General features: G+C 39.3%; 1 protein-coding gene across 3 annotated transcripts in view; it reads left to right on the top strand.

Annotated features, from left to right (window-relative positions):
• The window catches only part of grik2 (glutamate receptor, ionotropic, kainate 2), a 282,326-nt gene that overhangs the window by 163,123 nt on the left and 93,564 nt on the right, over positions 1–25,639 (top strand). For all 3 annotated transcript variants that reach the window (XM_088326235.1, XM_088326237.1, XM_088326236.1), the window contains one exon: positions 19,343–19,486. In XM_088326235.1, the coding sequence (XP_088182361.1) occupies positions 19,343–19,486 (144 nt within the window). The remainder of the gene's footprint in view (positions 1–19,342; positions 19,487–25,639) is intronic.

The following is a 25,639-nucleotide window of genomic DNA, read 5'->3' on the forward strand; positions in this document are numbered from 1 at the left end:
CACACAATTCTAAGGTTAGGAAATCTTTCATGGGCTCCAGATTGTTGATGAAGGTCCTGCCTGGGATTTTTTTGCCAAAAAGGGTCGTCTCATTGCAGTTAAACAGTTACTATGGGAAAAACATTCTTTGGAAACTATTCCGTGACTTTTGTATATACACTCGCTGCTTCTGTATGGCGTACATGGAGTGAATGCCAGTCCATTTTGAGCACTTCACCCTCTGGTGTTAGCATTTGGAAATTCTGGAAAATTTGATTAATTTGTTGAATGTCAGGCAACAATTTTTGCTTGAAAGATCTCATATCTAGATTAGCTGGTATGTATAGGGGCCACTGTATTGGTATTAATTTGTTTTTCTTTGTTGCTCGATATATACAATGGTTGACTTGCAGTGAGCTTCATGCATATGTTCTGTTGCACTGTAAATTCCAGTTAAGTGCAATTATGTTTGTGTCTGGTGAGGCACCGTCAAATTTACAAATAAATGAACCTACATCATATTCATCATTCAATTTCCAGGACAAGAAAGTAATATATAAACTGTAGCATAGTTTATCGTTTTACTTAAAAATGAAGTAAATGTGCTGGTTTGTTTGAATAAAAGTATCATTCGATAGATAATCCTGAATAAAGTCCATGCAATGAGAAGTAAAGAAATACTCAATAGCTTTACTTGCTATTAGCTTACTTATGCCCATCACTTAAGTCTATTGTTTTGGGCAAAGGTATGCGGAAAACCAGAATCTTTGTTCTCACTATGGCATAATAATTGTGTGCCTCACCCTGCATTTTCAGAGGCTCACCACAGTAATACCTTATATACCTATTGTATTAATGATACAGTGGGACCTCGGTTATCGCGGTTAATGTGGACCAAAACCACCCGCGAAAAGTGAAAATCTGCAAAGTAGTGTCGCCCCTTCAAAAAAAAAAATAAACCTTTGCAGTACACCCTCTCCCTGTATACAGTACAATACAGTACACCATATGGAATACGGTTAGAGAGAGAGATTCTTGTTAAACAATCAAACAATAAAACAAAATTTAACCTACCTCTTACAATAAGTTCTTTAAACCTCGGATTAGGTTTGCATCCAGGCTGATTATCTTCGTCCTACAATCGTGGATCCAAATAACCAGGGAATTTTCCATTCGCACCATGGTCTTATTCTGGGTGTTTACAACTCTTTTGGCATCTTTCGTGAAAGATATTGCAGCAGTTTTGCGGATGTTCTTCTCTTCCTTCTTTATCCATCTAACAGTGGATTCGTTAAGGGCTACGCTAGCGTAGCTATTTCCTGCTTTCAATTTGTCCAACAAACTCAATTTTTTGGTAATCGTTAGCATCTTTCGCTTTTTCTTCGGTTCACAAGCTGCACCAAGGGATGAAGAGCGTTTAGGAGCCATCACGAGGACTTCACTAAACTTAAAAAATCACCGCGAGACAAAGGCTGACTACAGTAATGGCGAGAAGCGTACTGTATTGTGCTGTACAGTATACGTAAGAGATAAGCGTGGTCTACTGTAGTGAATGGGCCAATGGGGAGTCGAGTATTCAGCGAGTGCTGGCCAATGAGCTTGCGTTTATGGCCGTGACGCTTAGCGTATATGTGCATTTCTTTGTGTTTTAAAATGTTGTAAAATTATACAATTACTAATTCTGATTGAATATTATGTTTTCAAATTTTCTAAAATAATGTAATTTCTAAATTTAATGTAATATTTTTCATTATCATTAATTTTTACATTTTTTTAATTGACATTAGGTCGCTGGTTCGCGCCTCGGCCGACTCTTACCTAATTGGTAATATGGCGGCGCCCTCTGTTGGCTGCGGCTGCATCGGCTCGCTACAACGGGTCAGGTGTATCGACATTTCGTTCTGTGTACATTGTTACAAAGAATGACAATACAAAGGAAATTATTATTATTATTATTTATTTATTTATTTATTTATTTTAACTATTATTATTTTTTAGGCCCTCGAAGCTCTGAACCCGCGAACATCGAACCGCTAAGTAGCAGGGTCCCACTGTTTTCATAATAGGGTTGTGAGGATCAGGGGCCAAACTGGAGGGAGTTTTCTGAACTTCACACACCTGAGCCCAATCGCCACACACCTGTGTAATTATCACAAGCCTTCATATTGACTGCTTGGACAGCACACTGCGTCGGGTCATTGCATTTGCAACCTCCCTCCGTTTTTTTTTGTTATGATGTCATGTTTTTTTTTCTGGTTTGGACACTTTGCTAGTTGTTTTAAGACTTGGTTTGACTTAGTTTGTTTGCTGCACCTGCCTCCATTTCGGATTCTATGCATTTGTGTTCCCCTATGCAAACCTGACAATAGTGTGAAAAGGCGGTGAATTGAAAAAAAAAAGTCCCATGATTGTGAAGGTAATAAGAAAACTATAACACTATAACACTGAATAAATATAACAATGTCATATATTTACAAGTTAATTTCTTCATGATGACAGATGAAGCCCATCCTCATCTGCCTTCCCTTTCTGTACATCACTGAAACAAAGATACACGCCCACACATACAGTACTGCAGCCTATCAAGAGATACTAATACGTTATTTGGTCAATCTTAAAGTGCTTCTTGTTCATGTTTTCCCCCCATTTTCAAAGCACACCAGTGCACCACTTTTTTATTACAAATCCTTTTACCATTATTTTTGCTCATGTCAATAAACTACTGAAGGTGAACTTGACCCAGATCCCTTTCAAAATATGGCCCAATCAAAAAATCACTTTACCACACATGCAATATACCTTGGCAGGTAAATAAAATCAGTCATATTTGCAAGCAAACATGTTTAAAGGCAAGCATAACAACACTCGTCGTTTTCATCACGCAGGTCCGTAGTGAAGTGTCTGGCCCTAAACTCTCAAGCGCTGCCGCTGAAAATATCACGTGGGATGCGAAGCGCAAACTGCACTTTGGCGGATGCTAATGAGACACGAGTGGGATGCTATCCGCACTGAAGCTGGCTGGTGAAAGCAAAGGTTTTAATCAGAGAGGCTGGTCGCAACGGCGGTGCGGCCCTCGGGGGCCGCGGGCATCACATCACATTATAACCCAGCCCAAATAGAGGCGCCAAAATGCAGGGGCCCGAAATAACAGATAACCCTGCCAGATCACATTATCGTCCAACCCGCTGCGGTCTTAATCTGCCTCATCCTCCTGCGCTGATGGAGCTAATGGAGGGAATAAGTGACGTGCTCTTTCTTCGCTCCCTGCCTGTCAGTCTTGTCACTTTCACGGCGCCGTGGCTGTCCTTTTACCTTTTTGAAATAATAGAAATAGATGTATGGATTTATCGCTATCGGCTATTCAGGTAATTTCACCGGTGTGTGTGCAAATTTAGAACAGTGATTATGCTAAACCTATTCATCGCAATCGATGTGTATATTCGGCAATTTGAGTGACTTAGTCAATGCAAATGGAAGTGAATGAAGTAATAATCCTTAATAAAGTTACTTGAATGTATATTTACTTGAAAATACCATAGTTGTTAGAATGAAATTGTGAATGCAATGAGTATGTTTGAAAATTCTCAGTAAGCATTACCATTTAAAAATAACCACCCTTGTGATGAAATGTAAATCCCATAATTCCAGACTGAAGAGCACACCTGATTAAAAGCTGTATGCTGATACTTAGGAAATGAACTCAATTTTGTATTTGTAATTGTTGTGAACATAGGCCCCGGTATGAAATTATGTGAAATGGTTCATTATGTTTTTATATTTACAGAGCACACGTGATAAAAAGTTGCATGCCCTATATTTTTAGCCGACAGTGGTAGGGTAACCATACTGTGGGAAATAGTGCCAGATTGCAATACAAACATGTGATTTTGTGTTGTCATTAGTGGTTTCCGGGGTAATGGACCATATTGCATATATTTGTTATTGTTCCTTGATTATCAAAGGAAACTTCAACTACCTGACTTTGACGCCGGTGATACGGAGAAGTCTAGAGATTTTGATAGATAACTTACAATGCTGTTCTATTCTGAGGTATGAAATGAGAACTTGATTTGTGGTTGAAAAATTGAAATATCGTATCTATGTTGAAAATACTGAATAAGTTACTGTCAACCTCTTGTTTTGCTCCTGTTATGTATCGTATAATTAATGTTGGCAAAAACACTAATTAGGACTAAGACTGATTTCTCTCAAAGGGTGCCATGAATGTTTCCAGACGTCACTGCAGTGTTTTGTATCTGGAGTGCATATGTTGTACAAAAGAGCAGCTCGCCGTTTTCCTCAGTGAAAAAAACAATAAAATATAGCAATAATTAGCAGCTTGTAGTCCAAAAATTAAGGTAGAAGACATTTGTTGTTTGTGGATTTTAACCTACTTTCAATAAAAGTACAGTGTGTGTAATTTATTATAAGTATAACAGTTAATTTTCATTTTTGTTAAATTGACTGAACTGTAGGTTTGTATAATTTAAAAAGTTACAAGGGACAATGTGTAATACTAGACCCCTAAATGTCATTTTATTGTGTAGTGCAACAACAATCGAATGCTACAATTCACAAGGAAGAATACAAATTACAGGGATTGAAAGTAACAATACTATACCATCTGATTTACACTCCCAGCCTTGTCTGACTTCCTTATCACACAAGCATAAAGTTTTGGGTCTCTAGGTACCCGTAGCAACAAAATGGCGGACAATCCTGTCAGCTCTCCCTAGATGAGGCTCATGTTATGTAAAATGAATGCATATTTCACAACCTGCAAGTATTTAAAACAATAAACGTTTAGTTGATACTTCATGTATAGTTGCTTATTATTTTATACAGTACTGATTTTTTTTTAATAGTGACGTTTTTTTTTTTCGACCGGTAAAAGGTGCGAAACAAAATACAATGTCAATTTAAAATTACATTTTACTAAAAAAATATGAACTTCATCTAACAACATGTAACAATAACGTGCCGGGCGCTGAGGAGTCTCCTCTTGTAATCAAGTGAAATTCATAATAGTTGTAAATGTTTATTTGTTTTTTCATTAATGCTGACAATGCTCTTTGATTTTGACTTTGCTGATTATCCCCAAAAAAAAGACGAGTTGGTAGTTATTAGGTAAAATGTGTTTTTGTATCCTGCATTTAGAATTGAATTGCAATGGACCCAACCTTCTACATTTCAGCTTTAAATGAAATGAAATTAAATGATCTGCATTCATATAGCGCTTTTCAAGTCAAGACTTCCCAAAGCGCTTTACAGTGTGCTTCACATTTCCCAAGAGCGGCCGTGCAGCCATGTAAGGCGCTAACCTGCTTTTTGGGGGCGTTAGGGGTTCAGTGTCTTACCAAAGGACACTTCGACATGTAAAACGGAGGAGCCACTGCCGCCTTTAGAACCCTTGCCTCGACCACCATTTTGTGGCTAGCACTACAGTTCTTGTCGGTACACCCACCATACTACCTGCAAGATTATTTCTATCTTTGCGGGTGGTAAAAATACAAGTATTTTGCACAAAGCCCAACTAAAACACACTCAAGAGCAAGTTAAAATAGCAATAACCGTTTTTAATTTAACTTGCAGTTTCTTCTTCTAGGTTGCTTCGATTGAAACAACATTGCATTATTTTTCATTGAAAACCTGTGTCTATAAATGACAACTTTACATTAGCCCTAAAAAAATCTTACCTGGTCCCTAATTATGTATGTTTTTTTTTCTTTGTGTATTTACAGTACAATTTATGATTGTTTTCATATGACGCGCATGATCTGAAGGCAGAAATTTGAGTTACATGACCACTCTACGACTGGAATCTGTTCATCACAGAAGTCTCTGTAAACCAAAATATTGGATACCTGAATCCATTAAATTATGCAGTTTAACTGTTCGGCTTTTGGAAAAAAAAAGGTTCAAAACAATTCATTCTTTATTGGACCAGGTGAATTGGCAGTGAACCGGGTTGGCGCTTCCAATATCGCCTCAGACACCAAATGGGGTGGGCTGCTCCGCCTATGAAAGTGTTCGAAATTATGAGTGCAAGAGTGCTATCCTTGCTAAAGTTGACACATTATCTGTGATGTTTCACACAACTTCCACACAGATAAGTATCAACCACATTGAATTCAATCGTTTTTTTAAGTTCACATATTATTTTTAACTGACTGAAAGGCACATGGGCAGGAGTATGATATGCTTTAACATAAAGGGTCTATTTCAAGTTTGTTCAAACAGGTGTTTCTCAACCTTTTTTTAAGCAAAGGCACACATTTTTAACAATCTTATTTTGTATTAAAGTAAAATTAATTTTCTTTTTCCAGATTTACTATATTTTGATTTGTTTTACTCATAAAAAAAACTGAAAAAGTGATACTTGTAAAAAGCTAAATTATCTGCCAAAAAACACACTTTTAACTCAATTGTACCTTGTTTTTCAAATTGAAATTAAATAAACAAAAAAACCTCTGCCGGGTCATCCTCAAACAAAACATCTTGCTAATGCAGAGTATTTATCTCGTTTCTAAAATTGGTGTGAGGATAAAAGGGATCGAATCTAATTTCCTCAAAATCCACCAAAGCAGGCACATCTCTTATCTTATGCCATGAGGCTCTTTAACTCCACCCGGCAGAGTAAAGGCCCACATTAAACCACACCACCTACATTGGATATTACCGAATCTTACTGCAATATGTATTCTGTGTAGCACTATTTAGTTACTCTATATAACACGCTACAGTGGGCATTTGCACGTCACACTGGGTATTTGTATATTGTATTCTTTTGGCTTTATTATTGTACTGTTCTCAGCTCAGGGATGCTGCTGGAAATGTGAATTTCCCTTAGGGGATGAATAAAGTATCTATCTATCTATCTATCTATCTATCTATTTAGTATTCTTTGAGTGACAGACAATAAAACATAATACTTGACTTGTAGATCTGACAATGTAATTACTAATTTTTTCAAGAACAGACACACCGATTGATGCAACACAATCAATTGACAATAAATCAATAACAAAGACACTTTAATGTGAAAATAAGTAACTTTTTATTCTGAAGTTATATGGAAATATAAACGCCGTATATTCAAGTGGCAAGGTTCACTACTCTACCCTAAAATGATTTAACACAACACCCCCTGAATAATGCAAAAAATAGCCACAAACTTCCACCTATAGCGAAGTATATTACTGTTATGCCGCTGTTTACTAGAAGTGTGCAAATACTCAAAAAAAAAACATGTGTTTTTATATTCAATGTATTTACCAAAAAGTTGAAACTATATGAAACCCAACGGTGCACAGGTGAAGGTCTCACAGTACACTAGTGTACCCAGAGAAACTAATTGAAAAAGTCTGTGTTAAACAATGTTTCTGTCAGAAGATGTTCTGTTTTATGTGTTTGTTTTGAGTGTTTCCCCATCCCCATGTAGGTTTCAGATCAGGTCATGTCTGTGCAGCGCTTTGAGACTTTGCAAACAAACATGACATGACACATTTAGGCAGACACTCACTTGTTTTATAGGCCTAGTTATAATACTAACAATGCAATATTGAGAAAATTGTGTTAGATGTCTCGACAATAATTGTTAAAAAAAGCTGGGAAAATATTTTTGGGGAATTTTGCAAAGTGAATACTGGGACGCATTTGATTCTAAAACCTGATGAGCAACACATCCTATTTTATGACTGTATTCAGTTAAAAGTATTTCAGTATTTGGGACAATTGTAGGTGTATGTAGAATGAGGCACAAACCTATTTGACATGAGAACTGCCTCGGGAATGTATGGTCTGGATACACGCGTGTAACAGTAGCTTCAGAACCAAGGAGCTTTTAAAACTAGAGCAAACTTGTTTTATCACTGCTGGGGACGGTACTTTATCGTCAGGAATTTGCAAGGATTATGGAATGGATGAGAGTGGAGAGTGTTAATTGTGTTTCACTCATCTCCTTTTCAGCTCACAAGGGCCAGTTTGCAGATTCTTTGTTGGATTTAGTTGAGAGAGACAGAACAGAGTCCCTGTTTCATGCAAAAAGAGATATGTTGTTGATTCTTTAGAAAATCAAATAGGACTGTTTTCAAGTATATCATAGCTTGAAGGTACAATATTTTGTAATTGGGGTAAAGTGCATGTTAAATGCTTGAAAATGACTCAGACTCTACTCTCTGGTGGTTCGCTTGGCCATTACATTTTTTCTTCCCTTGTGATTAACGGGAGCTAGCAATAGTTTGTATGGCATTGTCCTACGGGTCGCACCCAAGAGAAGAGATGCGTGCTTTACCCAAACACTATGAAACGTGTTTTAGTGCAAGGATTACATATAAATTATGGACGATGCAAAAAAAGGTTGCATTTCCCAGTATTATTTGTAATGGGGACACATTCCTGCAACTGAAAATGTAAGCTACATATTAATGTAATTGTTACCCAACACCTAAATGGGGACAGATATTTTTGCGCGTATTGTTCAGATCCACAAATATGTTTGCGATTTACCCGAGATCTTGAAATTACATGTCTTCAAGATTAAGAATTGCATATGGAAAACAGAGATATATTCGTAGCTCTCTAAAATACATGATTCACACCAGATTTATTTTAATGGCATCAGAGAAATGTGTCAATTGGCATTGAAAATCCTATGAAGGTGCTTAAAATTGGCCATAAATCTAACGTACGAACCTTGGTATGTTGCCACCAGGCCGTAGTTTGCCAAGCAGTTTTAATATGTATTCACCTTCGTCCTTGATTAGATTTTGTGAAAAGAAAAGAAAATGAAAGCAAGTAAAAATATAATTGAAACACCAATGTTTTTTTTTTTTGTTTTTTTTTTGTTTTTTTTGTTTTTGGTTTTTTTTTTGTTTTGTTTTTTTGCAAAAAACGTCAATGCAAACACATCCATTGTCAGGGGCCGGTCACACAGACATTTACGGCTGAATCACGGCCAGAAATTTCTGCCTTTGAGGCGGACGTTATTGGACGCATTGGGTTCGCCATTAAGACGAGATACAGCGGTGCTCAACACGAGTTCGGAAATTCGCGCGCGGGTGGCAGCGCGAAAAAGTTTTACCCTTCTCACTTCTTCAGAGCGCGGGCACACAGCCTTTCACAAGCGTATTGAGGCTGAACCACGACCAGAAATTTCTGGCCGTGAAGCAGATGCGCTGTTAGTCGTATTGAGACCGCCATATAGACGAGATAGAGCTGTGCTTTACTCGCGGTCGGAAATTTTCACGTGATCGGCCGCGTTCAAAACTTTTTAGCTGCTTAAAAGTTTGAGAACGTGTTAAACCGCGTGCCGCACACGTGGTCAACACGAGGCAATGACGCGAAAATGACGTGCTATGGCCGCGGCCAGGGCGTGGTTACGACGCTATAAATAGCACCGGGTAATCACGAGCACGGTCATAGCGCAATTTGCGGAGCACACGTTCACAGTCAAGATTTGAAAATGGATCCCCGTCACCGTAGTGACCTCGTCTTAATCCATTTTTATTTCTTGACAATACATTTCATAACAAGATAATAAATTAAAAATGATAAACTATTACAATAATAACATATTGGCTAATTTCAAATGACAATAACTAAACATTCAATTTAGACATAAATCTTAATCTAAGTATTATTTCTTGTCTTTTGAGGTTTACTATTTTATTACTGTAATATTTTTTCACATTTTTATTGCACACAATTCACACACTTCCTTTTATTTACCAAGGAAACACAAACAATTGTTAACAATTTAACATCAACTTTATTATTATATCAAAATTATCAAAAGTAATGAAGTAAACAACAAAGTAAACAGCAAGGCATAACATAGCCCATCTTCCACAGCTGAAAAACACAGTAACAGAAAAATATCAAACATCATACGCTACTCCGTAGCGTCCTCCTGGTGCTGCTGCTGCTGCTGCTGGGGAGCCTGCTGCTGCTGCTGGGGAGCCTGCTGCTGCAGAAAAACACCACCATACTGCCACTGGCTGTACTGGTCATAGTTGGGCTGGGGCAGGTAATACTGGCTGTTACTGAAGTAGGGCTGTGAGGAGGCTGTGCAGCCTGGTGGTGCAGACGCTGAGGGGCCCGGTCTGGCCCACGATGAAGAAGGCCCTTGAGTGTCACGCCTGCTGTAATGTTGACTCTGTCCTCCATCACGCATAATATCCGTGAAGAGATCTTTCATGGCAGAGAACTGCTCCTGGGGAGCAGTGCGGAGCGTGTCAGCAACAAAGCGGATGAAGGCCTCTCGGTCTGACTGAGCCTGACACTTCTCCTCCACCAGCTTCTCCAGCAGTGCTTGGTTGGCCCTCATGGTGGAATTTAGTTCCTGGATCCAGGCCTCCTCATTCAGGCTCTCCTCATCCCTCCTTCTGGTCTTGCGCCGGCGACTACACGTGGTCGAGCCCTCTAGCGCTGCTGCAAATTCCATCTCTTCCAGGATGTTGGACTGGCTTGCCATGGAGTCAGGAGTTTCCAGTGATGGCAGCGCATGGCAGCAGGCACGTGGCAGATTGATGAGGGTGTCTGGAGCCTCAGTGTGGATCGAACCTGAAACAAGTTAAAAATTTGTTTAATATAATGGCATATTGACATATTGCATTAAAACATGTTAAGACATTGCATACATTTAATCACCTCAACAATTTCTTAGAATATACCTTTTAAATATAGTTTTGCAATTTAGTTTTGAAATAAAGTTAAATGAACTTTAATAAACTGTATTATCATGAAGTTTACTGAAGCGTACAAATATATTGAATGTCTTTACAAAAAAAACAAAAACAAATTGAGCGGAATTTTGTCAGAAATTCATACAATGAAATTACTATATTTAACTATTTTAGTGACATTTCAAAACTTTTCAAATAAATGTGATAACATGTACTTACTTTTGTAGAAGGCAATGTTCTTCAGCACCCACTTATCCCTATCCGTCAATTGCTTTTTTGCCTGGCCACTCGTCTTCTTGGATAGCTTTACGAACCAATCTTTGACGTTCTTCCACCAGTTATGCAGATGCGTGTACGAGACCCCGATCTCCTGTGCTTTCATCTCCCACGCTGACTTTTTCTTGTGGTAGTCCTTGGTGCTTCGGTGCCATAGTTTGCTATTTTTAGCTTCGCGGGACTTCGCTGTTATGATTGCTCGGCAGTATTTATACACGTGGTCTAAACACGGAAATGACGCGCAAATGACGCGATGAGAGGAAGCGGAACAGTCGCCGGCGTCTTTTTTCCGGCCATACCACAGACGAACGGCGGGTTGTCAAATTTTGCGCATTTTCGATCCCGGGCAACCACGGGCAAAAAAAAAAACGCAAAATTTTAGCCGTGATTCAGCCGTAAATGTCTGTGTGACCGGCCCCTCAGGCTGAGGCATCCTGACCCGGTTAGTGGTAATTATACCAAACAAGGACTGTCTACTTCCATCAATGTTAGGCCTGATTGACAGACAAACCCATCTCTGCCAACAATAACAAGAATTATTAATATAAAAGTGGGAATAATGTCAAAAAGACAACATTTTAGTTTATCACTAAACTGTTAAAAAGTTCATCCGATTATTCGAGCTTGTTCTCACCTCCTCTACTGACATCAGATATTGTGCCGGATTCATAATTCATGTACATATCAGTTCCCCAACTCGTGACCACAGTGCACCACTGAGAATAGCGAGAATAGCTGATGGCAGTGAGTGACCTAGTCATGAGTAAGACCTCAGCCGGATCCCAAAAGACTCCGGAACAGGCTCAGCTTTTAATCTCTGTGAGCAGCAGGCAGGAGCCACTGGGCTGCTTGGCGGAGTGCATCTAGTGATAAAGCTTTTTCCTAATGTCGACGCTCACTTACACGGTCCTCCTTTGCTCACTTTCATTGACTTTTTGCAGTCCCCTATCGCAGGGTGTTTATGTTGCGATCAAAAGAGTCAGAGCTGCGTGACGACCGCTTTCTGCAGGTTTGGCGGAGCTTGTCAACACCTCTCACCTACTTCAGAGTCTGCCATAAAATATACTTCAGCACTTTTTAACCATTAGAACAACTTGACTCGCGTGTATATATTCAATTTCAGATCAATTGACTGTATATTCAAGAGGTTTAAGGTTCCTGCATCAAAAATCGTTTTTTAAAATGATTCATAGTTGGTGAGGTTTTTAGATTGTATGATCAATTTGTGAAGGGGTAACTCAAGTGATGAGATCCATTGTACTTAGGTATGAACAGACCTGTCACCAGACATCACTATCAATGGGGGCTTATCAGATATACCGCGGAGGGGGCACAATTATCATTACCCACAAAATTTAGCCCACCCATAGTCACAGGTTTGGGTATGAATCGAAATAAACATAGATGAATATATGAATTGAGAAAATAAGCTTTACTCAAGTCAAGTCACATTTATTTATATAGCCCTTAACCACAAAAATGTCTCAAAGGACTACACAGGATTACAATTACAAAATTACACAATTACCTGATTTTAAACCAGCATGCGGGCAAGGAACAACTCAAAAACCTCAGTGTGAGGAGATAAGAGAAACCTTGAGAAAGGACCTCACATGTGGTAATCCCCCTTCCAGGATTGACCAGGGTGAATTACAATTAGCATTACTGTACACATAATAGTAAATGCAGCCTGCAGACTTCTTGGCTCTCGGAGTCACAAGTAGACCGGCATTTTCCGAGCGCAGACTCCGCGCAGGAACATAGGGGGAAATCAAATCGGAGAAATAAGAGGGTGCAAGCCCATGCAAACATTTATATGTTAAAAAGAGAACCTTAAAGTCACATCTTAAGTGGACTGGGAGCCAGTGCAAGTTGGCCAATACAGAAGTAATATGCTCAAACTTTTTGGTCTTAGTCAAAAGTCTAGCTGCCGCATTCTGAACCAGCTGCAAACTTTTAATGCTACACATCGGGAGACCAGAAAGCAAAACATTACAGTAATCACGCCGAAAAGTAATAAACACATGAATTAAAATCTCTGCATCTGATTGGGACAGCATCAAACGAATCTTCGCAATATTACGGAGGTGGTAGAAAGCTATTCTAGTAATATTTTTCACGTGTAACTGAAACGACAGATTAGGATCAAATATAACACCTAGATTTTTGACCGAGTCACTATGGGTGATATTACATTTGTCTAGGTTCAGGGTAGTGTTTAAAAACAACTGACGACAGTGAGCTGGACCAATAATCAACATTTCATTTTTTTCTGGGTTAAGGCGTAAACAATTAAGTGACATCCATCTTTGAATTTCAGTAAGGCAAGCCTCCAGATTTCTACAACTTAAATGTAGAGTTTTTTCCAGTGGCACATACAGTTGAGTGTCATCTGCATAGCAATGGAAACTAATATTATACTTGCGGATAATGTCACCAAGTGGGATCATATAAATACTAAAAAGAAGGGGACCAAGTACAGAGCATTGAGGAACACCACAGGGGACATTAGATTGTTTAGAGGTCCGATTGCCATAGTTAACACATTGCATCCTGTCTGACAGGTAGGACCTAAACCACGAGAGTACAGTTCCTGAGATACCAATGCGTTCTAGACAAAACAATAATATGTTGTGGACGACCGTATCAAAAGCAACGCTGAGATCCAGCAGCAGTAACATTGATGAGGCACCGGAATCTATTGTTAAAGGGGGTTCATTGGTTACTTTAGCCAGGGCTATCTCAGTAGAGTGATTTGCCCTAAATGCTGACTGGACAGTTTCAAAGAGGTTATTTTCTGACATGAAGTCATTTAGCTGCTGTGCAACGACCTTTTCAAGTAATTTCGCAAAAAATGGCAGATTTGACACTGGCCTATAATTACCTAGGCTTTCTGGGTCAAGGTTAGGTCGCTTGAGCGTGGATTTAATGACGGCAGACTTGAAGGCTCCAGGAACAATACCCGAGGATAGCGATATATTAATAATATTTAAAACTGATAGTCCTAAGATCACAAACAGATCCTTCACCAATGAAGATGGAAACGGATCAAGCAGGCACGTAGTTTGTTTGGCCCTACTGACCATCTGTGTTAGATTATCAAGGGACAAATCATTGAAACTGGAGAATGTTTCTGAACAACCGCCGACACGGTCCATACCCAACACCTCCACATCTTTGATATAGGAGGAGGATACAGAGCGTTCTTTTGAAATTTCATTCCTGATTAGTTGAATCTTTTTTATTAAAAAATTCCATAATGTCGTTAGCAGAATAAGTGCAACCATTTGGGTTAAGTTGTTGTCTGGTAAGTTTCGCCACTGTGTCAAACAAAAATTTCGGATTATTCTTAAATTTAACAATAATCTTAGAGAAAAACAAAGCTTTAGCTGAGGCAAGAGCTACTTTATATTTCCGCAAACTGTCACACCAGGCCAGTCGGAAAACCTCCAGCTTAGTAGTGCGCCATTTTCGTTCAATTTTTCTGCAACTTTGTTTGAGTAACCTAGTTTCTTCAGTAAACCAAGGTGTATTTTTCTTGGGTCGGAATTTATGCCTTAGGGGCGCCACAGAATCAAGAACATTAACGAAAGCAGTATTGAAGTTGTTTGTAAGTGAGTCAACAGACCCAGTGTATGTAGGTAATAATTATTTTAAGGCTAACACCGTTTTAGGGCGGATAGTGCGACTGCTAAAGCCTAAATTTTCCTTATCACAGTAAACATTAAACAGCACCTCACATTTAACAAGATAGTGATCAGAGATGGAATTAGGATACGGTAACACTGTAACATTTGAGGCTACTACGCCACGGGTCAGGACGAGATCTAGAGTGTTCCTATCTTTATGAGTGGGCACATCGACTATTTGATTGAAACCAAATGTATCAATCAGTGACTTGAATGCAATTGCAAGTGAATTTGATGGGGAGTTTATGTGAACATTAAAATCACCAATAATTACAACATTGTCCGCATAAGTTACTAAGTTTGTTAACAGTTCCGAAAATTCTTCCAAAAAATTTGAGTATGGTCCAGGTGGGCGATACACAACAACTAAATAAATTGGTGTTGACATTAAGGACCTCATAACAAGTGCTTCAAACGTTTTAAAACTAGTAGGGGTATTAGGAGTAAATTTCAACTTATCTTCCGATATAAGAGACACACCTCCACCTTTTTTGCATGGTCGTGCCAAGTGCGAACTCACAAAGTTAGGGGGAGAAGCCTCATTCAACACTACAAACTCATTTGGTTTTAACCAGGTCTCACAAAGGCCAATAAGGTTAAGATTGTGTTCATTAATAAGGTCATTGACAAGTAAAGCCTTGGAGGCTAGTGATCTAATATTCAGAAGGCCAAGCTTCAGCACTGTGGACTGAGCTGAAACCTTTCGCGAGTTTTGAACCTTAATGGCAACCTTAGTGGTAACCTCCACAGGATTATACTGCCAGTCTTGTGCCTTGCATGACGGCAGATGCGGCCCGAATTCCATACCACAGGAATATTGTTGACAGGTGGAGTAGCAGGATGACTATTGGTAGAAAATAATGTTATTTCTTCTCCCTCCTCACCTAACAAGGGAAAACAGAGGTAAGAAGCACAGAAGAAGATGCTATAGAAGAGTATAAATCAGGGTGTATGGTGCAGTCAGTAGGACGCTCTAAACTACAAAAACTATGTGAATTGCATGAATCTAGCATAGCGCTAGTTAGCTCTAGCGTTACAGACTCCACACCCATGGTTACAGGTTCACTAATCACCTGTGACCTGGCCTGCACTAGTGTACCCTGTCATGGAAGGCTTAAACAGTAATCTATATTTTAGAAAGAGTGAGAGCACCTTCCCAGTTAGGGTGAAGGCCGTCTCTCCTCAGCAGGTCAGGTCGGCCCCAGAAAGCAGGCCAGTTATCCACAAACCTAAATCCCTTCTGATTGCAAAAACTTGCCAGCCACCGGTTTAGCGAGACTAGTCTGCTAAACCTCTCATCATTGCCTCTCGCAGGCAAGGGGCCAAAGACAATTACTCAATGCCGACTCATCTTTCTGGCGAGATTACAGGTCCTAGCAATATTTTTCTTTGTAATCTCAGATATTCTCTTTCTAGTATCATTAGAGCGACGTGAATGACTATATCGGTGTAGCTAGCCCTGTCCTGGTGTCTAGGTTTGCTCGTCAGCTCCCTCAAATTAGCCTCAATGTTGGGTGCTCTGGCCCCAGAAATACACATAACCGTGGCTGGGGTGCTAAGCTTTATGTTACGGGTGATGGAGTCACCTATAACTAGGGTGCGGGAGCCAGTAGACCGGGGTGGAATGGGACTAGCTAGGGGGCTGGACTTGTTATGCGTCTGAATTGGCTCACCGCGATTAGCATGCCGTTTAGGGCTAGTGCTAACCGGACTAGCAGGTTCGCTTACAACCCACGCTAGCAGTGGTGTCCGAGGCACCTAACATTTTCCGTTTAAACTGCTCTAGCTCACGGACACGTCCCTCTAGAAGGGCTACTTGCCTACAGACACGGGAGCAATCTTTACAGCAACCCATACTCACTTGTAAGCGTCGGATGCCAAAGAGCGTCTTAGCAGCCGTGGGAGGGGATGCCCTTCAACAACGATCGGCAGCAGCTTCCGACTGTAAAACAATTGTGCGCGGCACTTACCTTGCGCCAATCGTCCGAGATACTTACCCGAAACTTTTCAACTGTTCAAGATAAAAAGTCTCAATCCAGAATTCCGCTATAGTAGGAATCTGAAACAATCTCGTAGTCGCGACGACGTGAGCAACACAAAATTCCCTTTACAACAGGGGAAACTCGTTTTGATGCTGAGAGCTACAGTACTCCTTGAATAACACATTTGCTAAGCTGATGTGGAATTGTCTTTTTAATATGCTATTATTTTTTTTATTACTACTGAGATTTTATAACTATGACCATATAAAAATTAAATAATGTTGTAATACTGAAATGGGTCACTGCATATACAGTCATTGAATGAGTCTTACAGTTGAACCCTTTTCAAGTCTATCAATAAATTATTCATGTGTATCATATAGTGGTATTTAATGCGCCTTATTATTATCTGTACATTTGAATGAAGTTATTTACTTCTTGGTTCATTCCCTTGTTTTATCTAGTCGTTAGACAGTCTCTACCCTGTTTTAAGTGGTGTTCTGATTTACAGTTGGAGGAAAAACCTGGGTTTTGGGAACTTTCCAGTGACTTTTTTTGTCATGACCTTTCCCTGTGGTATATAAAAAGTTGTCAGACATTTTGAAAGGGCATTTGTAAAAATTTTACAGCCTTTTCTGTCTGCTTTTAAGTAATAAAAACCTCAACAAAACTGCTTCACTCCAGCGTTTGTTATTCCCATCAAGTCTTGCAACCTAGAGGTTAAACAAAGATACCTAGGAAATGGTATGTCCACCTACAATATCATAGATGTACAAGAAGTTTTATAGCAGGGTTTATACTTTTCATCCAAGCACAGGAAGATAATACAAAATATTTAATTTTGGTCCCCACATTTTAGCATGTGTTGACTAGAGCTATGCTTTAACTTAAAAACTCCAATAACAATAAACTTGCTAAACTGATGTTGGATTGTATTATCTATATGCAATCATTGTGTTTCTACCTTTCTGATGTTGTAGTGAGTTGTGTATTACTATTATTAGAGAGAGCTGCTTTACTGGTATAGTTGATGAAAAGATGTACAGTATTCTGAAATGTAAAGCATCCTTATATTATTCTGTTTAATTTTCCATAAAAAAAAAGATAAAATCAAATCTCAACATATTCAGGCAAGTCAAGGGACTTCGGTTGGTGACACTCAAATGTGGTTCTTTTTTTTTTTTTGATATGGAAAAGTAGATGTAATATGAGAAACAATATAGATGTGGTTAGCTGACACTAGGGAAATGAGCTTTTAAAGCATTTAGCTCTAATTTAATTCAGGAGTGACATAATTGGTTTTAATGAGCTGTTTACAGAGTGAAGTGTCAATGTTGCTGAATCATTACTGAGACTGCCTGACGGGTTCCTGTGATGCTCACGCTGGGAACGAGCAGTGAGAAGCGCACTATTTGGGCCAGGACTCCTCCAACGGGACTCAATTTCACTTTCACACATTTTGTGACGCTGTGGAATCCATTTGGCTTTTTGTTGGAATAAAGTGCATAGCCGATCACAGAATTAGTGCGACTACACCGGGCATACCTTTGTGGCTATGCTAGCTTTCAGGCCAAGCATCAGAATTCGAAGACTTAGTTTTCTGTCAAAACCTGGTACATGAAGTGAGAAAAAGTGAGTCCAGTAAAATAAGGGCATTTTTATTTCAGGGGTATAACAAAAACAGTTTTGAATCAGAACATCTATTTTGGAATTATAAAACATGCAGACACCTAAAATTGAAACAAATCAGATCATTCCCCTTTGAAGTACTACTTGTGCTTCGTTTTTTGAGGATCATTTCCATCATTGAACTTTTTGCGGGTTTATTAGAAGCAGCTTATTACCATTCCCTACCAAATTTGGCCACTCTGTCTTCTTTCCGAAACATTACAAGGCATGATTACCTTGTAATTGACATTTAAGACGGCACCATGTTTGTGTGCCATCTTGTCACCAAGCCCTGCTCTTTATCCCTGGCCCTCCCTTGTACCAGACAACACAGCAACATCTAGTGGTCAACTTTGACCCATTGGGGCTGTAACTATTAGCCAATGTAATTCTAGAATTATAAAATCTGTTCACATATATTTTGTTGGTCCTTAATAGAGAATGTCATGTTTCATGTTTTGGCACTGTAATTACTGTGCGCTCTTGAACAGTTACAAAACTTGAAATCTTATCCATTGACGAAAATGGATGATTATACGCTAACAATAACCTATTGGTTATAATCAAACATTGTGGGTTTTCTAGTAGCTGTTTATTAGGTTCACATTTGGTTTAGTAGATGCAAGTTTGCCATTGCTGTCGGTCACCCCTCTCAAGGGATGTGACCAGGGTAGATAGATAGATAAATTGATAGACAGACAGACAGATAGACAGATAGACGGACGGACAGACGGAAGGACAGATGGACAGATGGACAGATGGATAGATAGATAGAAGTTTGTCATACACTACTTTTAATCAAAAGAGGGTTTTTATTACTGGATGACTGGTTAGCACGTCTGCCTGAGAGATCAGAGGTCCTAGGTTCTAACGGCCTTCCTGTGCAGAGTTTGCATCTTCTCCATCTGCCTGTGCGGGTTTTTCGAGGCACTCTACTTTCCTCCCACATTGACAACCCCCATCTACTATTTCTATTTACCTGTTTATGTATTTTCAGTCAAGCCGCCGGGCCTTGTGCATTCCACATCAGTGACCGTCTACCCTTTTTTGTGTTTTCTTGCAGACAGAAGCGGCGTTGATGTACGATGCGGTGCACGTGGTGGCCGTGGCCGTGCAGCAGTCTCAGCAGATCACTGTCAGCTCATTACAGTGTAACCGACATAAGCCCTGGCGCTTTGGGAACCGCTTCATGGCCCTCATCAAAGAGGTAGATGTTGCTTTATCTGCTCCCCCTTCTCTTGTACACGCTTTTAGGAGAGTAGGTGGGGACGGAATTTAAATGAGCTAGAGGCAAAATGTAATATTAGAAACAAGGAATGCATTTTTTAAATGTAGATCTACAAAAGGTACGTATATTTTTTTTAGCTTGTACTTTTTGTGGTTTTCTCATCATAAAATAAGCTAAATTTATGTTAGTGGTTTATTTTCAAATAAATTAAATCTTCAAATTACATGCTATCAATGTCTGATTTATCAGCATTTGGAACTTCATTTTTGATAGTCGGATATATTAAACCTGTGGTGGGGGACAAAAAGAAAGAAAGACAAAAGAAATATTTGACCCAAAAAAAGTTGTAACATAGGGGTATAGTAAAAGTTTAGAAAATTATTTCATAACCTTGTTTTAAATAACTTTAAAATATCACGCTAAGTGGAAAAAGGTTTGACTGAATTATTTTTCTCAAGGGTGACACTCATTTCCAAGCAGGGCACAGTCTGATTTGAATAAAAATACTGCAGGAAATTGGGTTATGTAAAGCCATATAAACCGACACAATCATCCAAAACACATGAATTCAAACATTCTCTTATTCGATTTGTGAAGAGCCCAACAAGGTGGAAAAAGACATGTTTGGTAAACCATTTTTTCCTCAGTACGTTTGCTTGCAGGCAGCAGTCCGATTATAATAAGAATAGTACAGAAAATTAGGTTATGTAAAGCCTACACGGACCCAAAAATCAGAAACACATACATTCAAATGTGTTTTTTTTTTGATTGTGACTGATTAAGATCTTAGTCTGCTTTTAGTCCTTTAATATTTTGATTATTCGTTCAAGTATCCATTCAAGTAATCTGACTCCATTTCTCCATTTTATTTTTTACATAACACAAGGGTCACTAAAAGGGAGGTTACTTGATTCTCCGACATCTTGCTGCTATGGGAACCCAAAAACCTCAAAAAAGACTGGACAAAAATTGAGAAGTAAAACAGTGCTGTTTGGCGTCTGAGTAGTATTCTTCCTTCTGCTTTTTAACACTGATGTTCAATTGCACTACATAATATAGCGACATCTATTGGACAAACAGTATTCAGTGTTACTTTCAATGGCATAAGCTACCGGCAGAATAGGTATCACTTGTCCATTGCTTATTCCAATCATGTTAACGCTTGTCAATAGTCAAGTAAACAGATTAGTCAGAGTTGTCACTAAAATCCAAGTTCTGATTGAAATGCAACTACCTGTTAAACCTGAACAGCCTAGTGAATAGAATATTAATTTGATACACTTAAAGATTTTTGGGGATTATTTACATATTGTGATTTATTTAGAATATAAGTAACTGTATATGGTTTGTTGGTTGGTTGGATTGTTTTGGTTGGTTGGTTGGATGTTTTTGGTTGGTTGGTTGGTTGGATGGTTTTGGTTGTTTGGTTGGATGGTTTTAGTTTGGTTGTTTGTCTGCTTGGGTGCTTGGTTGGTTGCTTGGTTGGATCCTTTAACAACTAGTGTCATATGGGCGCCATTCGCTGCGGTGTGTCTTGTGGAGCCCATCCCTCTTCAGGACATACTGTTGTAATAATTGTGTGAGTTTTTCAGTTATATGATTATTATTCTTTTCAATCATCACATCAAAATTTTAATCAACTCAATCGTTTAGTTATAATTGATGCACCTTATCCATATATCTGAACGGATATATTTATTTCTTGTTTCATCCACTTGTCTCCCCAATACATTCATTTATTTAGTCGTTATACTGTATCTACATTGTTCTAAATGCCGTTTGTATTTACTGTTCAGAGGGAGGCTTTGAGTTTTATCAAACGACTTGCAAAATTCAGTCCGGACAATGGAATAGTGTGAAGCCTTGGGAATTTTTCACTAACCTTTGTGCTGTGCCCAATTTGTATACAAATGATTGTCAGTCATTTTCAAAGGGCATTTTTGAAACCGTTAAAACCTAGACCTAGAATATTCTGAGTTACCTTTTTTTGTGGTCATAAAATGTCAAACTGCTCATACCACCACTTGTTTAACACATTTCGTCCCACGATTGGGATTTTGATTAAAAGACGCAGGGGAAGAAATATTATGTTCAATCATTATCTTTATAGGTAATTAAAATAGGCGCTTTTAACACGTCACGTTCCCCCTTTGCTGTGCTTTCGCATTGCCGCCATTTTAAAACCACTGTCATAGAAAAGAAAGTACACTGGACCCATTTTAAATTTGGACACGGAGCATTTGATGGCGTTCTCTCTTCAGTGAACAGAATGGTGGCAAAGTGGGAGCAATATAACAAAAAGAGCAACGGGTGGCTGCAGTTTTGTTGTGTTCAGTGTAACAGACAAGTGCTCAAAATGCTGTTTTTTATTTTTATTTTTTTTCAATTGTATCAAGGTCAGACAACAGAAAACTTTGGGGTATGTCGGGCTAAGGGATCAAGAATAACTGCATTTATGACACATCTCTACATAAATATACTGTATGTAGAACTTGTTTTTTTGCCAACTAATGTAGAACTAATAGTTATGTTGAAAAGCACTGCACTTAAACACTTTGAGTGATAGTAATCAACTATTAGTTGACACAAAATTAATCAAAAAGGTATTCTACATTGTTATCATTTTAACAATCATTCAATCAAGTGTTTGATCGAAAAGTGTCCAACAATAAATGAAGCCACTGTCACAATCAATGTTCCCTCTAAGCTGCGCGTGTGTGCAATCGCGCACTCCCTGCACATTCTCAGCGCACAAGAAAATCTATCCAGCGCAATGTTCCCTCTCAGCTGCGTGTGTGCACAATTGCGCTTTTCCGCGCACAAGAAAATCTAGCCAGCTCACAAAAATCAGTGCTCGAAATTGCTAATTAAGAAGCGAATTAAGTCAAAGTTACAGTGCATGAAGGTAAAAATACAAGGGTTGCCCTGGCGTTGTGTTCTAAATGCGGTATTTGAAATTCAAGGTCGCAGTCGAATGAAGTTGAGTAAAGTCAGTAGAGTTTATCGAGAACCGGCTACTTTGGTTCGGCTCACTAAAAGGAACCGGCTCTTTCGGGGCCTAAACGGCTCTTCAGGTTGTTTTTGCTTCTTTCATCCCTATATGACCAATATTATGTGAAATTATGCACAATATGACTTAAAGGAAGGGGGAATAGAACAAAAAAGAAAAAAATACAAAAATGAAAAAGTAGTGAAAAGCTGAGAAAAAAAGAAACAAAAGGTAGAGAAAAAGAAAGACAAATTCAGAAACAAGGCAGAAAAAAAGAAAAGAAAGCAACAAAGGAAAAAAGTAAATAGAGAACAAAAAGAAAAGAGTAACAGCTAGGAAAAAATAAACACAATGAGATTTTTTTTAAAGGAATAAAAAATGGAAAAAAAACAGGGAAAAATAAGAAAAAGTTTGTGTTGCATTCAAATAATTTCCAATTATACCAAAACAATCTTGTTGCCAACATTGTACTTCCACTAAAAAATGTGAATAAATACATTTGTGTATCGTGCAACCGACTAAATAAGCCCCCTAAAATGTTAGTATTATGCGACAAAAGATACCAGGAAAAAAAAGAAATGGAAATCTTGTGAAAGAATTGTTGTAAAAACAAATGACGTTTGTAAGCCGTACAACCTTTGCAATAATACATTAGTCAATTCATTCAAAAGTGAAAAATGTTTTTGCATTGCCGGAAACTCAGCAAAATGTAACGTGATGTCAAGTTTTGGACATGTTTGATAATGACTTAGTTGCCACTCTTGGGATTGCTGTTGCTTACTGTTGTTTCAAGCGTTGCTCACCGACTTTGTGTGAACGCTCAGACCCGTGGAAAATTAGAGGGAACATTGGTCACATGCCAGAGACGGGGACAGGACCCAATAGCGTTTGTTTCTCTCAGTTTTATTGAAAAAAGAGAGCAGTGCTTGCTTCCACGATACCACGATCGTCGGACACGGGCAGCTGAGAGCAGGAACACGGACGTGGAATTCCCATGTCGAGCGGGGATAGTCGTGGGTGGCAGGAAAGCTGGTCGGTAACCGGGACAGGGGAACAAGGGCAGAAATTGAGTCCAGAAAAAAGGTCGACAACAAGTATCAGGCAGATAACAGGGCAAAACAGGTCGTGGTCGGCAACAGGTATCGGGCATGAAACAGGGCAAAACAGGTCAATGGCCGGGACAGAAGAGCAGGGCAGAAACGGGTCCAGAAACAAGTCGGCAACAGGTAATCAGGCAGGAGAAAACCGAGTAGTAGATCGTCGGAGGGTACGGTGCTTGCCTAGCAAAAGTGTAGGTTCGTGGGAATACTGGTTACGAGCCGGGATGGGAGAGCAAGGGCGGTATCGAGTTCAGAAAATAGGTCGGCAACAGGTATCAGGCAGGAAACAGGGCAAAACAGGTCGGTGGTCGAGATCGCAGGACAGGGCAGTAACGGGTCCAGAAACAGGTCGGCAACAGGTATCAGGCAGGAGAAAACAGGACAGGAAAATTTCGGAAGGTAAGAGCTTGCCTAGCTGGGAGCATAAGTTCGCAAACAGTCTGACCCCGGTAACAGGGAGCCGGGGTGTTTAAAAAGTGGCAAGGGGTCAATCAGCGACCAACGGGGCAGCCACAGGTGCCCCGAATCAGTAAAAATGACAGCCACTCAAAAATATATATCTGAGAACTGCATTCAAAAAATGATCTTTCATGGTAGAATACTGTTTGTAACGTGTTTGAAAGCAAAGATGGTTTCAATTTGGAAAATTCAATGCTTAAGAAAAATCCTTACCAACATTCATTTTTAGCACTTTACAGTGGTTAGAAAAAATCTTTGGAAAAAAAAGATTTAAATAATAAGCAGAAATGCATGAACTAAATGTGCATTTTAAAAAAAAAAACTCTTAGGTCGAGGAATTAGCGCTAATTTTATATAACATGAGGCACAACACAGGTGAGCATGTTTAGAATACAGCGGTAGCAAAACTTTGTTTGGTTGTGGTTTATTAAGGTATTGATTTCAAAGTTAAGCATACGGATAAAAACTTGTCAGAGTTCGTTTTCAGCTTCCACCAAACTTGGAAACCTTCGATTCATTAATCTTCAATTTTATCACGGCAGCTGATCGTTTCTGTGCTCCTCCGCGTAGCATAGATTTCAAAACACCACGGCGGATGAAAGCATTCAATGGAGGGAAAGTGAGTTTTTGGTTTAAATCCACATTTGGGGGAACAACTCTGTCCAGCCTCCGGTAGCACAATAACCTTCAAATTGCTAGATACGCTCAGCACTTCTGCTAACAATGCACTGCGTGTAACGTCACACATCCACTTACGCGGATAGAACGTGCATAGATGTCGCATTTTGATGGAAATCTCAACAATTTTGACAAAAACAACGACTTTCACCCAAAAATGTTGTAATCTTGACTCGGTCAATCCTCGAACCAGTGACCTCTCTGAAGCGGGTGCCTAACACTAAGGCCACAGAGCTGGTCTCTGTACACCACTCTGCAGGAGGGACAGGCCACACTGCCCGATTGAGCCCCATTATTTAAAGAAAATGTGAGACTTATATGCGTAGTTTCTGAATATATGTGGGCCAAGCCAGTAATTAAATTACCGTAAATTCCGGACTATAAGCCGCTACTTTTTTCCTAAACCTTCAACCCTGTCGCTTATTCAGTGATTCGGCCAATTTATGTAACTTTTCTAACAGCCACCAGCGGCGCTCGAGTACAAAAGGTAAGATTTAGACCGGTGGAATATATGCGCCGAGGAAGACTCCAACTTCTTAGCTTGTGCACAAATTAAATCAGCGTAGACATATCCTCATCATGCAAATTACAAAAAGAAAGGCACATGACGTAGCTTCCAAGCTAAAAGCAAACGAGCAGTCCGTTAAAGCAGGAAACAGAGCTACTGCACGTAAACTTCACTTTGCGAGTGTTTTGTTTAATATGGGAGCGTGGGACGACGTCTACATGACAAAGTCTCTTTCCCATACTGGGGAAGATGACTTTGATGACGTAAATTATAAGGAGGAAGAGGAGGACGGTTTACCGTGGTTTCTACAAGTACGGTAATTTTTATTTTAACAGACCCTTTTACTGTGTTGCGAGCGGTTTTCTAGTAGCATTTTGCTACCCTTCACAGGCTCGGTT

Source organism: Urocampus carinirostris, chromosome 2 (assembly GCF_059441175.1).
Source record: "Urocampus carinirostris isolate Australia breed hairy pipefish chromosome 2, RoL_Ucar_1.0, whole genome shotgun sequence".
Classification (NCBI taxonomy): Eukaryota; Metazoa; Chordata; class Actinopteri; order Syngnathiformes; family Syngnathidae; genus Urocampus; species Urocampus carinirostris.